Source organism: Tilletiaria anomala (genome assembly GCF_000711695.1).
Source record: "Tilletiaria anomala UBC 951 chromosome Unknown K437scaffold_57, whole genome shotgun sequence".
Classification (NCBI taxonomy): domain Eukaryota; kingdom Fungi; phylum Basidiomycota; class Exobasidiomycetes; order Georgefischeriales; family Tilletiariaceae; genus Tilletiaria; species Tilletiaria anomala.
In genome coordinates, this window is record NW_013546965.1 from 45,555 (window position 1) to 60,443 (window position 14,889).

The 14,889-nt window shown below is 55.0% G+C and overlaps 5 protein-coding genes across 5 annotated transcripts; 3 read left to right on the forward strand and 2 right to left on the reverse strand.

The window, feature by feature from the left end:
- The first annotated feature begins 2,001 nt into the window (after positions 1-2,001).
- Positions 2,002-4,092, forward strand: K437DRAFT_144908 (putative UTP-glucose-1-phosphate uridylyltransferase). The gene is made up of 4 exons (XM_013387074.1): positions 2,002-2,187; positions 2,270-2,483; positions 2,572-3,620; positions 3,725-4,092. Exons 1-4 carry the CDS (start codon positions 2,054-2,056, stop codon positions 3,738-3,740), a joined length of 1,413 nt encoding a protein of 470 aa, XP_013242528.1. The 5' UTR covers positions 2,002-2,053; the 3' UTR covers positions 3,741-4,092.
- Positions 4,048-4,997, reverse strand: K437DRAFT_274763 (uncharacterized protein; the record flags this gene model as incomplete). Its single annotated transcript, XM_013387075.1, has 2 exons — positions 4,843-4,997; positions 4,048-4,396 (listed from the first exon to the last, which is right to left on the reverse strand). The coding sequence occupies exons 1-2, from the start codon at positions 4,893-4,895 to the stop codon at positions 4,048-4,050; spliced, it is 402 nt and encodes a 133-aa protein (XP_013242529.1). The 5' UTR covers positions 4,896-4,997.
- Positions 4,998-6,899: 1,902 nt separating this feature from the next.
- On the reverse strand, positions 6,900-8,954 carry K437DRAFT_257302 (uncharacterized protein). Its single transcript, XM_013387076.1, has 4 exons — positions 8,155-8,954; positions 7,997-8,068; positions 7,903-7,925; positions 6,900-7,824 (listed from the first exon to the last, which is right to left on the reverse strand). Exons 1-4 carry the CDS (start codon positions 8,848-8,850, stop codon positions 6,963-6,965), a joined length of 1,653 nt encoding a protein of 550 aa, XP_013242530.1. The 5' UTR covers positions 8,851-8,954; the 3' UTR covers positions 6,900-6,962.
- A 274-nt stretch (positions 8,955-9,228) lies between these two features.
- K437DRAFT_274765 (Rhodanese-like protein) lies at positions 9,229-10,205 on the forward strand. Its single transcript, XM_013387077.1, has 2 exons — positions 9,229-9,662; positions 9,740-10,205. The coding sequence occupies exons 1-2, from the start codon at positions 9,330-9,332 to the stop codon at positions 10,040-10,042; spliced, it is 636 nt and encodes a 211-aa protein (XP_013242531.1). The 5' UTR covers positions 9,229-9,329; the 3' UTR covers positions 10,043-10,205.
- A 935-nt stretch (positions 10,206-11,140) lies between these two features.
- Positions 11,141-14,857, forward strand: K437DRAFT_257304 (P-loop containing nucleoside triphosphate hydrolase protein). Its single transcript, XM_013387078.1, has 5 exons — positions 11,141-12,379; positions 12,462-12,465; positions 12,572-12,778; positions 12,847-13,484; positions 13,564-14,857. The coding sequence occupies exons 1-5, from the start codon at positions 11,555-11,557 to the stop codon at positions 14,776-14,778; spliced, it is 2,889 nt and encodes a 962-aa protein (XP_013242532.1). The 5' UTR covers positions 11,141-11,554; the 3' UTR covers positions 14,779-14,857.
- Positions 14,858-14,889: the final 32 nt, after the last annotated feature.

Consider the following 14,889-nt stretch of genomic DNA (forward strand, 5'->3'; position numbering starts at 1 on the left):
AGTAGTAGTAGTAGTAGTGATAGTAGTGGTGGTATGCACGCTGGGCCAGATAGGCACGATGTCCTCCGAAGGGAGTCCCTTTATCTACTATGGATGTACCACGAATATTCTTATGCAGCGAGAGGCGTAATAACTTGGTTGCACGCCTGGTTGCTTGCGTCGAGAGTTACAGCAGTCCATTGGTCCGTGCACGCCCCTCGCACGTGAGCCCAGCGGAAGCACGAATACTGTCCAGCTAGTCCACTGCCGTGAGATGCCCGGCAAAGGGCCAGATCGTGGTCGCAGGCAGACAGCACTAGTAGTAGAAGTAGCAGTCAGTAGTCAACAAGTCTCATCTGCTCTGCTCTGCGCCACTTTCGAGTGCACTGGTCACTGGCACCGTGCGTGCCCACGCAACTTCTGTAACCTGTTCCGCCCCACCGCCCCAATGCCGTCGAGCTGTAACGTACGTACATTTGTGTTCGTTCATGCTGGCTCAAACGTTTGAAGTTCAGACTGGACACATCTAGCATCCATCCCAACATACCGAGCTCCCTTCGCGAGTTGCTGATGGTACCTACCCCTCCTTGAAAAGAAGCTCCAACAGCCCCCCGCGCCCGAAGAGAGCTCGTTTCAACCGATTCATCTTGGTCGCAATCTCGGTGAGTGATCTTCGCGCCCCCTTCTCCCCCACCGCTCTCTTCCACTCTTCCCTCGTGGGTCTCATCGAGCCAGCGAGAGCGCCGTAATGGATCGCACAGGCGCAGATGCAGCAAAAGGGGGCAGGCGCTGGTATTATCAGCTAGAGCTCTCGGACTTGTTGGACATCAACCAGATGGCGTTACGTGCGCCATCAGTGAATGCATACTTGATCACCACCCGCGACCATCTCAGCGTGCTGTACCGCTCGGCTCGTAGGCATCACCTGCGCCAGCGTCAGCACCTTTCCTTCGCTTCTAACTGCACGAAAAATGTTCGAGAGACATAAAACGCTGACTGTCGCTCCCGCGCGTTCCGCTTCTCTTCCATGGCCCATTTCACTCTTTCGCCTGACCACTTGCTTCGAACGAATCCGTGTTCTGTTTCCCTGACGACCTTCCAGTGAGTGACTCTCGTCTCTTTTCAATCGCATCGACCTGTGCGCGCTAGCCGCTGCTCCAGGGAGTTCGAGAAGTCTCGGAACTGCTTTTGCTGACAACGAATCATCGCGTATGCCTTACGATGACGGCGACGATGTGAACAGGTAGTAGCGCACGCAAAAATTTCAAAAATGGCTTCGCCAGCAGACAAGCTCTCCACGCCCGCCAATGGCCCAGCCATCAAAGGCAGCTCCAACAGGACACGCGGCGCTAGTCACATTGTGCGTTCCTTCGTTTCGCCTTTTTCTTTAAGCCCCTGTGGCTCTTGTGTGTAGCAGCAGCATGCGTCGCACTCCCCTTCCTTCGCTCACTTGATCCTGCAATGCGGCGCCGGTCTTTGCACTCGTTTGCTTTGTCCTTGCTCGGTCTCGAGTTGGGCGCCTAGGGACGGGCCCGACGATAGGAATCTTCGTTCACCCCTAAATGTGTGCCTCTCAAGCAGGCTCAACGGGCGGGCGCATTTGCTGCAATTGCTAGCCCACCCTTCTTTGGTCCCTGGGCTTTGCTTGGAAGACTTTGTGCTCCCTCGCCAGGTTGGGCGGAGATTCCTCAGATGAGCCAGGTAGACGTATGCATAGGGACGAAGGGCATGCGGATGCTGCGAGCTGCGCTGCTACTCTCTGCGATCGTGCCCGGCGTCTTTCGCGTGGCGGCTCGGGGCTCAGATCAGGAATCAGAACGACTCCGGGTGGTGCGAGCGGAGACCGGCCCAGAGGCGAAGGCAAGCATGGAAATAGGATCAGCAGAAATACCTGCCGAATCCTTTTTGCGTACGAAGCAGGATCTGAAATCATCTAAAGGCATTCGGGTTGCTGTATGCGGAAGAATCAGAGCGCAGACGTCATACTCATGACCGCATTTTTCCATGTATTCACTTGCTTCTTTCCTTCGCACAGGACTTCAAATCCGCCACGACAGGAGTTGCATCCAAGGCGATGCGCAATGAGCTCAACAAGCTCGTCGCCGGCATCGAAGACCCAGCGGCGCGCAAGGCGTTCGACACTGAAATGAGCGGTTTCTTCACCCTTTTCAACCGCTACCTCGCCGAGAGGGCAAAGGGCGAGAAGCTGTGCGTCTTGCAGATGAGGCGCTGTCATCGCTGTTGCCGTGGTGGGGCTGCTGACGAGCTTGTCATGATCTTTTGTCCGCAGCGTCTGGGATAAGATCAAGGCACCCTCCGAGTCGCAGATCACGCCGTACGACAAGCTGCCTGAGCCGACGAACCCGCACGACGCGCTCAACAAGCTCGCTGTGCTCAAGCTCAACGGAGGTCTCGGAACCACCATGGGCTGCGTCGGCCCGAAGAGCGTCATTGAAGTCCGCGATGGGATGACCTTTTTGGACTTGAGTGTTAGGCAGATTGAGGTGAGAGGAGTCGGCAGAAAGTCTCTTTGGAAGGTGTCCAAGGTTGCCTGATCAACCATGGTGCATTCATTTTCCACACGGCAAATAGCACTTGAACTCGCAATACGACGTCAACGTGCCGTTCATCCTCATGAATTCTTTCAACACTGACGATGACACTGCGCGCGTCATCCAAAAGTACGCCAACCACAATGTGCAGATCCTCACGTTCAACCAGTCAAGATACCCACGTGTCAACAAGGAGTCGCTCCTGCCGTGCCCGCGCAGCGCGACCAGCGACAAGAACCTCTGGTACCCTCCCGGCCACGGAGATCTGTTCGATGCCATCAACAACTCGGGCCTGCTCGACCGGCTGATCGCCGCGGGCAAGGAGTATCTGTTCGTGTCCAACGTCGACAACCTCGGCGCCGTCGTTGACTTCAACATCTACCAGCACATGATTGACTCGCAGGCCGAGTTCATCAGCGAGGTCACTGACAAGACCAAGGCGGACGTCAAGGGTGGCACTTTGATCGACTATGAAGGCACGATCCGCCTGCTGGAGATTGCGCAGGTGCCCTCAGAGCACGTGGAGGACTTCAAGTCGATCAAGAAGTTCAAGATCTTCAACACCAACAACCTTTGGCTCAACATCAAGGCCATCAAGCGCGTGCTCGAGGACGAGGAGCTGGACCTGGAGATCATCGTCAACAACAAGAGCCTCGACTCGGGCGAGGCCGTCATCCAGCTCGAGACCGCCGTCGGGGCGGCGATTAAGCACTTCCGCGGCGCCAAGGGCGTCAACGTGCCGCGCTCGCGCTTCCTGCCCGTCAAGAGCTGCTCCGACCTGCTGCTGATCACGTCGGACCTGTACAGCCTGCAGCACGGGCAACTGATCATGAACCCGCAGCGCATGTTCAACCAGACGCCCGTCGTTAAGCTTGGCGACACGTTCAAGAAGGTCGCTCACTTCCAGAAGCGCTTCAAGACCATCCCCAACATCATCGAGCTTGACCACCTCACTGTCAGCGGCGACGTCGTTTTTGGAAGGAACATCACGCTCCGCGGCACGTGCATCATCGTCGCCACGTCCGGCAATCACATCACCCTTCCGGACAACTGCGTCATCGAGAACAAGCTCATCAGCGGATCTTTATCGTGAGTGCACGGTTTAACCCCCTATCTGTTGAGGATTCATTCTTTTGAGAAATGCCTTTGGCTGACGCATGCGGACTGCTTGGTGGCCTCTTCGCCACGCTCAGCGTCATCGAACACTGAGATGCTGATTGTACGTCTGCAGGAGTCCTCGACAATAATAATCACACACGGTCCCTTTGCATCCATCCACTCACCCAAAAGCGTTTCTAACGGCTGAACCTCCAGCGACACCGGGCTCCGCTTCCGCGTATCGCAACAAAGCATTCTAACAAAGCATTCCATCAAGTCTCCCTGAGCACGTACACCGCACGCGTGCGCCCCTCTCGAAATGAAATGCATAATTTGCTTTCTTTTCTGATATTATGCCTGGACAGGCGTTCTGCTGACAGCTATTACCTCACGGCGTCCGCGAGCGACTGGCTTTGTATTATGAACCAAGATCGCGCCGCGTTAAATACGACCATCTGCTGACAGTAGGCTGGCCTCCTCGCGCAGCATTTTCGACGAGGATGCAGTCGTAACCGAGCGCGTTGGTCTTCACAGGCGAGCCAATGACGCACTGGTCCGAGTTGACACCCACGAGCAGCAGCGTCTTGTCATCGCTCAGGTGCTGCGCCATGGCCGAGATGCCAGTGCCGGCCGAAGGGCCCAAAGGCAGCTCTTGTGCACCCAGGACGTGCACCACTTTTCCTCGGGACCCTGCTGCGCTTTTCGTCAGACCGTGTCCAAGTTCTTGTTCAGCGCTGTGTTCCACTGGCCTCTCATAAGCCCCTTGCCTGCTTGGACTTTTGTGCCATCGTTGTCGTCAGCGACGACAGCACCTATGTCGATGCACATAGAGACCATCACGGCAAAGGGCGTGAGCTGTCTGCGGCTCGGTCAGCGCGCGGCTAAAGTTATGGCTTATCGACGCAGACATGCTCGTCACCTCGTCGGTCAGCCCCCAGTTGAGGAAGACGGGGTTGATGCCGGCTCGGCGGCAGGCGGGTATCATCGTCTTCACAAGGCGTGGTGTGCGCGAGTCGTGGCTGCTCAAATGAGGCGAGCGCGAAGAGAGCCATGCCTACGCACGAGGCGGCAGGTCGAGGAGTAGAGCGCGGCGCGGCAGAATGCTTTCTGCGATGCAACCACCGTCACTGATGGACTACACTGCGCGGACAACAGGCTTGAGTCGGCACGAGGTAACAGGATGAAACAGCTCCAGAAAACTCTTCTTGTTCACTTTCCATTTCCCTCGCCAAAGGCGATTTGGTCTCCGGGTCGGATCTCCGTCATCGTGGACCTGCCGTCACGGTGGCGAGCGCATGGTTTGGTCTAACAGGGTCCGAGCACAGCGACCGCCTTTAGGGGAAAGTGATGCAGATACTCAGTCAATCGCGCATTCAATGTGCTCTTTTTGTTGTGCAGCTTCTGGTATGAATCGCCTGATTTCAGAAAGGTGGGCCATGTGTCCATAATGTCTGATGGTGCGGGGGGATGTGAGACGGACATGCCTCAGATTCCGACGCGTGAAGACCTGACCATCCTCGAAAGTCGAACTGCTTTGCTTCAAGTCATCAACCTTTCCATTGCCACGGCCATGTTTGGTGTCAATTCGTGAGAATCTTTCTTACAGGCAGCCATCCCTCGCTATTCTGAGCCAGCAATACCTATAGCAAGTCGATTCGTATTTTGTCATGGATGACATCATGAGCCTGCTTCCTATAGCGATAAAGAGCAATGCCTGAATGAGGCCATAATCGATATGAAGACTGCGATAGTGGAGGCTTTGATGTCACAGTCATTTCACAGCGGCGGATCGCCACTCGTTCAAATACTCTCGCATCGACACCCGCATGAGAGCAGTCTCACGGCCGATGGTTGTTCAAAGCTCTTCTAAGCCCGTGAGTTCGACAATGTACTGCTTGACCAGCTCATCTCCATTGATTCTGGTCAACGTATCGATAAGGTTCAATTCCATACTTGCGTTGACCGAGCCAAGGAGCAGCTGCAGAGCCAGGGAAATATTTCGAACATCCATTTCCTAAGCTCATCTCCTCAACTCGCCATTCGATTGTGCAACGAGCTCGAAAAGAAAGGTGTTAGTAAAATGTGATGAGAGAAGGGGAGGAGGAGGGGGGGGGGGACAGAAGAATTCGGGGCTCGCATCAGTTTACGCATGGCGCATAAAGAAAACAGAGTTCGGCGTCTTTCGAGGGAGGAGCTCGAATTTATCAACACCGTCGTGACCAATGCGTTCCCTACAATGCCACCAAGCGAAAGGAGCGACCTTTGGGCCGTTGACATGGACAGCATAAAGGTAGCAGCATGGAAGTCAAGGATGGGCACGATAACTGGCGACGATGTCTTTGCACTCGAGGAGATCCAAAAGGGTGAAGAAATATTGTAGTACACTGGCGAGGCCATCATTAAGAACGAAGCGAGCATGCGTGGTCCCAACACCAAGATGGTTCACATCTTCGGAACCGGCCCGTAAATTGACGGGGCTCACGGCGGAAACAAAGCCTCGATGTTGCAGCACTCCTGTACGCCCAACTGGCAGATCGAAACAACGTGATTAGCTGAGGATTGAAGCGGACTACAAAGTCGAAGCGGGTGAAGGGCTAAGCAGGGGTTACTTGATGGTTGTCGGTAGTGCCAAGGAAATGACCGTCTGCTGCTGTAGGTTGTATAAGTGTCACAGGTCGATCGGTCGCGTCCGAGCAAGCGAAGAGCTAGCAAAGAAACATAAGCGCTCGCGCAATGGAATGCTCAGAATACGAATGCGCTCAAGGTATATATACAAGAGAAGAGGGGTTGAGTTGGGATTGCATAGAGATGGAAGATTCATATTCCAAACTTCTTGTTTTCTCTACTCTTCTTTGTTCTCTTTGCACGGGAGGCCGCCATCGTCCCGTTGCCCACAACTCTCTCGCCCCGCTCCCTTCATTGTCTTCATTCCCATCGCCCTGTTTTTCTTCATCTTCCAAGCGAACGGCCTGAAATCTGTCGCGATAACGCGCAACGGACTTGCTTTTGTCATCCTCGTTCGCACGGTAGCATCGATCCCGCTGTGCACGCACTCCTCCTTCACAGCAGTTGTCCTACATCCAGTCGGTTACAGGATGGGCAGGCTGGCCCTCTTACGCCCGGCGCTGTCACCCGGACTTCAAGCGGAGCGACAGAGGAAGAGCAAATACCGCCTGCACGATTTCGCATCTCGTGCTTCTCAACGAGGCAGAGCTCTGGCAGCACGCGCCTTCATGGCCCAATATTCAGCGCTAATGGTAAATGTCAAACGGGGTATATTCGGATTCGAAGACAACACATCTTTGAGGAGGCCTCTAGGCGGCCCAAACTGCATCAAGCAGCTACCGGCTCCATTGCTTCCAGGTTCTTCTCGGCATCTCGCGCCTCGCTCATCAGCCCTTCCAGCTCTACCTTCCTGAGCGCATTTTGTTTCTCGAAAGACTGAATCAGCAGGCGGACGGATTCAATCGAACTGAGCAGCAGCGGCGTGGACCATACCTGGCCGGCGATCAGCGTCGTGTTGTTGGAGTGTGTCCCGAAGTTGGTTCGTGGAACTTGCTGCAACGCTCGTCGAGCTGCCTCGCGTCGCTCATCGCTGGCTTGCGCGAGGACTTCTTCGCCGTCCTCTTCATCCCTGGCGATGACAGAGTTGATGTCGGCGGTGATCGACTTGCTCGGTGAAGTGGTTGGAGTTGCTGCAGCATCGTTGCCCTCAAGGTCACCACGGTCGAAATCCGTGCGAGAAGTGTCGACAATCACGTCGCCTTTTAACAATTGTTTGGCACGCTGATGCAGCTCGAAAAAAGTTGAGTCATTACCCGTGCCACTGCCGCTGCCCAGGTCTTCTACACGACTTGGCACGGTAGCAAGGCGGCCCGTGTGACCAGGGGAGAGAAGGCGCGCGATGGGTGTGGGCGAGCCGCCTTTACCATCGACCTCGCGTCGAAGCTGGTGCAAAGAACGCTCGGGACTGCCAAACTGTGCGCCTTGAGAGGCATCCCCCCCAGCACCGCTGCCGCCACCAGAAGCAAGCCCAACTTCGTCTTCTGGCATGGGAGGAAGGCCGACGCCGCTGTTGATAGAGGCTGCTACGACTGACTCCCAATCGCTCTCTCCATACTGTCTGATGAGGAAGTCGGTCAGGACGCGCAGGCGCCGCCGAAGCGTCTCTACTTCGATGGTTTTGCTCTCGTTGCTGAAGGTCGAATGTAATGTTTGGGTATGGTCAGCTAGACGGAAAAGAAAGGGAATCACATGGTATGTCAAAACTCACTCTCGCTGCAGGCCTTTGAGGATCTGTAGGGCACGGGAAACACTCAAAGTGAGCAAGGCGAATGAAGGATGAATGCCGGTCAAAAAGCACTCACTAGTTCCTGAGAGGCAAATTCTCGTTCCAACTTTACCGCCGCCTGTCGTGTCAAACCCCCTCCCTCGGTGCGCTGCGTCGTGCAAACGTGACTCCGGAGATGTAAGCCACGCACTCAGCAAACACGAAGATGGGACACCCATTCTTTGTGTATCTTACCTTCTGAAGGAGCTTCACTTTCTCTTTCTCCATCTTTAGCGATTTCTTGTTGTCCTCGAGCTGTTTCTCGAGCGCGATGATGCGAGCGTCCTTGCCCTCGCTCAGCTCGATCAGCTGATCGACCTGCCTCTCGAGCGCAACCTGTTCTTCTTCTGGGTCCAGGTATTCGTAGTCTTCGAGTATATTCGCTTCATCGCCTATCGTCTCTGATGTATGGTCGGGCTTTTCATAGCTTCCGTCTCCATCGGGCCGCTCTTGTACGCCAGAGTCAACATCTGAGTCTGAATCGGATTCATCTCTTCCTTCGCCATCGCGTTCATCGTCGTCTTCTTCTTGTCCTTGTTCGTCCTCCTCCGTGATGGACAAACTGCTTGGCTTCCTTCTGTTGCTAACTCCAACAGTCAGCGTGGTCGTCGCGTTCGCCCCTACGCTCCTCCTGCCTGTCTTTAGCTGTCCTCGGGCCGAATTTGCTGCGCTTGGCCCGGACAGGACGTCAGTGTTATTGCCTCTGTTGGGCGCTGGCACGTCGCTGGGCACGAGCGACGATCGTCGCCGTATCCGCTCGAGCAACGCACGCGTCGGTGTCTGTGGTGGCCTGGAAGGCGAGACGAGCATGGAGCGTGAGGGAACCGCGTTGGCGAAAGACTGGCGCCCCTTTTTGCGCGTCGCCAGGCCGGCGTTCGCGTTCGTTGACATCTCGCACGATATAGAACCACTTGCGTTAGTGGACCGAGGCACCAGGTCAGGGAAAGAGTCGGTGTGTTTATAGCTTGTACAGAAGACCGAGACGCACTTACGTCTCGAAGCGTTAAATAACACCAACAAACAACAGCTTATTAGAGCGAACGGAGAGATGAAAGACTTTTCGTGAGTGTTGTTCTCTCGCGCACATCTTTGCGCGCGTTCGTTTTCCAACCGCCGTCACGTGGCCCTCACCGCTCGCACGGACCACAACAAGCACAACGCAATCCCCGATCCATTGCGTCTGCTTGTAGCTTCTTGTTTCCAACCACCGTCCGTACTTACTCCGCTATTGGAATTGAATGCTGCATATCCATAGGCGTATCTACATTCCTCCCAACTCAGAGTTGTAGTTCACTGGGCATCTGAGTGAACGAAAAGTTTGGGAGTCATCGACCTGATCAGTCAAGAAGCGCCAAGGATAAAATTCGGCCATGGCTTCCCTTCGAGGGAGCAGTGCGCAGGTGCTACGGCGCGGGTCCCTTTGGGGATCATCCCTGGGCCAAACAGCCGCGGTAGCAGCACCATGCGCTGCCTCACGCGCAACACTCAGCACACTCGTCAACTCTTCCTCTTCCGATTCGCTCAGAAGTAGCAGGAAGCCTGCTTTGTCGATCCAGCTGTGCGCAGCTGCGAGTGCTCGAGGCTTGCGGCAGGCTCGTGTACTGAAGAGCAGCGCTACTATCTTCAGCAAGGATCGCAGTTGGGTCGACAAGGGCGAGGTCACATACGACGAGCTGAAGCCCGAGACGGAGGCGCCAAGCGGTGTATGTCGCGAACATAGTGAACCCGGATGTCTTTCTGATAACTAGAGCTAAAATCCAATTATCATATGTACTGGCAGCACATCACCCTCATCGACGTTCGAGAGCCAGATGAGGTGGCGCAAGGCATGATCCCATCCTCGGTCAACGTCCCACTCTCGGAGTTTAAGAGCGCGTTCGACGTCAATAAGTCGTCGCGTGGCGCATTCTCGTCCAAGTACGCATTCGATCGCCCGGGCTTCGACGACAAGATCGTCTTTTACTGCCGTAGCGGCAAGAGGAGCACCGAGGCGCAAGACTTTGCACGCAAAATGGGCTGGTGGAACGCGAGAAACTACAAGGGCAGCTGGCTCGACTGGGTCGTGCACGCGAAGAATGAGTGAACGTGGCCGCGGATGGACCGTGGCATTTGATTTGGTCTGAACCTGGCGCATGCAGATTATGCTTCTGTTGCCCGCACGCGTGGAAAAACTGTATGCCTACTTCATTTGGCATCTATGAACATCTGTGCTGGCTAGTTCTCTTCAACTCTGAAAATGACACGATCAAGTCTGTCCATTCGCAGCGTCTCATCCTGTTTGGCCTGTTGAGAAGGTGTTGCTCAATATACCACACCAACAATCTCATCCAAACATCTAGGAGCTTGGCGAGGGCTGAGCTTGTTTCCTTGCTGGAAGTTCCAGGATCTGGATGATATCGTCTCTAAACCTGGCCCCAGAATCTAAACGGAGGAAGGGTGGCTAAGGAGTTTGTTGGATACATGAGGCGGGGCAGTATACTCGAAGTTCTAGCGATATCGCACCGCATCGCACAGTCCTGTCTGTCCCAAGGACCAACCCCGTCTTTTCGGACATGCCAAGATGACAGCGTTGCAGATCGATAGCTACATATGAGTCCGCCTTTGAAAATGCTGAAAGGGGGGAATGGTGAAAAGAGTATACAGTTTGCTCGTGGCGACGAGGTACAGAAAAAAAGAGTGAAGAGGGCAGAATCCGTCTGATATAGATAGGATCGCATCCAAAGCATGCGACGCGTAACCGCTGAGCCCCACCCAAATGCGAAAGTAGTGAGGTGACCACTGCGCACACCTCGCGAGGGCGTTGTATTAGGGGCGCTTAACTTTACTTTTGGGTGATGATGCAATCCACTCTCCCACTCACCACTCTACTGCGACTCGTGTGTCACATGACTCGCAAAGATTGATAGATAGGTTTCGGAAACGACGCATACATACATACATACATACATACATACATACATACATACATATAGAGAGATACATTTCGGTGGGGAGGGGGGTGAGTCGAGCGAGTCACAGTCAGTCGACTCGAGTCATACTTGCCTGCCATTTATTATATGGGGAATATCGGAAGCCGGAACTCGCAGGGGCGTGGGGATGGATGTCACCTACAATATGGCTCGAGGTCCTGAATGACTCGGGTGAGGTTCGAGTGCAAACAGTCAGACCAACGGCCACAACAGCACTCCAAAGCTGTGAGACTGGGTGGCCAGCGGCAGGGAGTACGGCTCGCCGCATACTTGTGAGCATTTTGTCGGCGGCTGAAGGCGAGGGAGAAAAATAAGAGAGTTTGTCAGTGCCGAAGAAGTGCACCGATGCTGTCATACATGCCACGCGGGTTTCTGGCGATACAGCACAGCCTGATCTAGCCTGATTGACAAGGTCCTTGCACCCGATGAGGCGTTCACGGCTGAGCAGTCGTCAGCTATCGTATATATGGTCACCATGCGGGAGAATGCGAACCAAAGCGACGCCAACGAGTATCGATTGTGCTTCACCGTAAACCAGCTTTCAACATTTAATGTTCAACGAGATGATTGCTGATCATGCTTGAAGAGATCACTCTCGTTGGGGCATTTCTTACACCACATTAAAAATGACCTCTTCACACGCTCACTCCGGCAGCCCGGAACCGTACCTCTCCTGCATTCCTGCAACCCTTGTTTCGACGCTATCAGCACTCAAGCTGCAACCCAAGCTGGAAACGCTTTTAAACTCCTACCTCACTGAATGTAGTTCTGCTTCCGGAGAAGACAGGAAAGAAGTAGCGTTCGCGGCGCTCGAAAAGAAAGCGCGACCTATCCTGCTCGATGTTGGTACGGGTAAAAAGGGCACCGCGGAGATTTTGGAAAAGTGGAAGGCACTCCCTGTCGAGCCCGCTGCGTCTGCCCAGCCATCGGAAGAGTCGCACTCGGTTCCATCGTTGACAAGTGGCGGTGCAGCGATTCGCGCTCAGGAAGATGATCAGCCACAGGAGCACGCCAAACAAGACGAATCAGGTTCCGCCTCTATCGAAGGCAAGGCTCCAAAGGTAGTCAAGGAGAATGGTGCGCACAAGATGACTGCGCGCGAGCGGCGTTTGGCAAAAGCAGCAGTAACGTCATCGGCGGCGTCCTGTGATCAGACTGAACATTCGAATGCAGCCACCACTACCTCTCCCACCTCAAAGGAGTCTCCTGTGTCCAAGCTCGTCGACGCATCCTCCGTGCAAGCTCACGCCCCGGGCTTGACCATCCACGCTACGTCGCAAGAAACGCGCTTCTACCTCGATGCAATCGAGACGGCCAGCGGGGAGATTGACCTGAAGAATGTGACCATCTCCATTGGCGAGGGCGGACAGAAAGACTTGCTCGTCGACGCGCATTTGAGGCTGAAGGGGGGTACGCATTATGGACTCGTTGGTCGAAATGGGGTTGGCAAGGTGAGCTGTCAGGACTACGCTTCGGTTCTATCGCTTTCTCTCATGCTCACATTGAGCTTTCTCGGACTTTTATATATGTTGCTCCATTAACGACTGATCGTTTCTGCAGTCCAGTGAGTAACTCGCGACCAATTTTACCGCTCGGCAACGCGAATAGATGCTGATGACATCGCAATTCATTTTGAGTTCCAGCCTTACTGCGTGCGATGGCAGACCGCATCATCCCTGGACTGCCAACAAATTACAAAATTCTGCTCGTGTCACAGGTAGAAAATGAGCTCGTCGCCTTCGAAGGAGAGGAGGACGAACAAGGAAAGAGCAGCGCGGCGCCCATATCGACTGTGCAAGCTGTCCTTGCGGGTGACAGGCAGCGAACGCGCGCTTTAACAGAAGCCAAGTGTGAGGAGAGCTCTATTTCCAAGGCTTTGCTATGGATCGCTAAAAAGATGACTCGCCATGCCACACAGCTCTCAGTAAAGCGCTCGATACTGACACGGACGCAGCGATATCACGAGCCGTGGCCAGCATCGTACTCGCCAGGCGGCGCGATGAGCTGGCCGAAGCAAAGCGCATCTCGCTGCGGCGGAGTGGTGCGCGTGGACTTGAGGCGCGGAAAGCACTGATTGCGGCTGAACAAGCGCTTGACAGTGCCGAGAAGACCTACGCGCGCGTGTTCGGGCTGGATGCTAAGGCGGTAGGTGCGGATGCGAATGCAAATGCAGTTGCTGGAGCAGCAGCCGCAGCAGCAGATACGTCTGCAGGTGCAGGTGCGGATGTACAACGTGACTGGCGCGGTGAAGCTGCCGAACTTTTCGCTGCAGCACAAGTCGCGTTGGAGGAGTATGAAGCCGACACGGCCGAAGCGCGCTGCGAGTCGATCCTTAAAGGGCTTGGATTCAGCAACGAGCAACTGCATGCTCCTTATATGTCCCTGTCCGGCGGATGGAAGAGTCGCGCCAGCTTGGCAAGCGCGCTGCTCAAGCCTTGTGAATGCCTTGTGCTAGATGAGTGCACCAACTTTTTGGACCTTCCCAGCGTCGTCTGGCTACAAGGATGGCTGAAAGCCTCGGAGAAGACGATGGTTGTCATTAGTCACGATCGAGAGGTGAGCCCAGGGTTCATCGGATACCCTTCTTGGCTTATGTCACGTGCTGAAACTCAGGCACGCTCTTACTGCTCGCCAGTTCATTGACCACGTCGCCGAAGAGCTCATCATTCTACGCAAGCAGCAGCTGACGTACTATGACGGCAACTTGAGCTCGTACGAGCAGACGCAGCGGCGCAAGCTCAAGAATGCGCTTAAGCAGCAAGCAGCACTAGATCGCAAGCGCGAACAGGTGGAGAAGAGCATCGCTGATGCAGCCAAACAGGCACGAAAGACGGGTGATGACAACAAGATGCGTATGGTCAAGACGAGGCAGAAGAAGCTGGATGAGCGATGGGGTCTCGAGCGTAATAGCAAAGGGCACCGATTCAGGCTCAACGCTATCGAGAATGCCGGCTACGCTCTGACCCTGCGAGATGGCATCGACATTGATGTGCCTGATGCGGACATTAACTTCTCGTTTCCTGACCCAGAGCGGCTGCGCTTCCCCGGTGCGCTCGTTCATCTTGACCACGTCACGCTCTCCTACCCTGGAGCGCGGCGCGCGACGGTGGACGATGTCACGCTGACCATCGGCCAAGGGGAACGCGTCGCGCTGATCGGACCGAATGGCCACGGAAAGACGACGATCACGAAGCTGATCCTGGAGCACATCTCTCCGACAACCGGACGCGTCGAGCGGCACTCTAAGGCTACGATCGGCCTGTACGAGCAGCACACCATCGAGCGTTTTGCAACCATGCGCGCGGAGAAGGGAAAGCCGCCCATCACGGCTCTGTCCTATTTCCTCTCACGTATTGCGAACATCGAGGCAGGTGAGGGCGCTTCGATGGATGGCCCCGCGCGGCGCTTCCTCGGTAGCCTCGGTCTGCGCGGTCGGACAGCGGATGCGCAACCGCTGCACACGCTCTCGGGTGGGCAACTAGTCCGGCTTGGTCTTGCGGAGCTGATGTGGGCCGCGCCGGATCTGATCTGTCTCGACGAAGTGACACAGCATCTCGACAGCGACTCGATCGATGCGCTCATGCGCGCGCTGAAGCGCTATACCGGCGCGATCCTGCTCATTAGCCACGATCGACATGCCGTTAAGCAGCTAATCGAGGGCAAGAAGAGCGACCTGGTGCTCGGATCAGACGGCGAGGAGAATGAGAGCAGTAATGATAGCGACGATCATGCAGGCGCCAGCTCGCGCGAACATGGGAGCGTGTACCTCGTGAAGAAAGGGAAGACCACCTTGCTAGGTGGCGGGATGGACAGCTACACTGCGGAAGTCCAACAGGAGATGGATGCCTGAGCAGCGAGCGAGAGAGCGGCTTTCTCTTGTAGTGTATATCTGCATGGTTCTGGTAAACGAATGATACCGTATGGCTTACAAATACAATGTGTGGTCCTCGTAGTACAAACT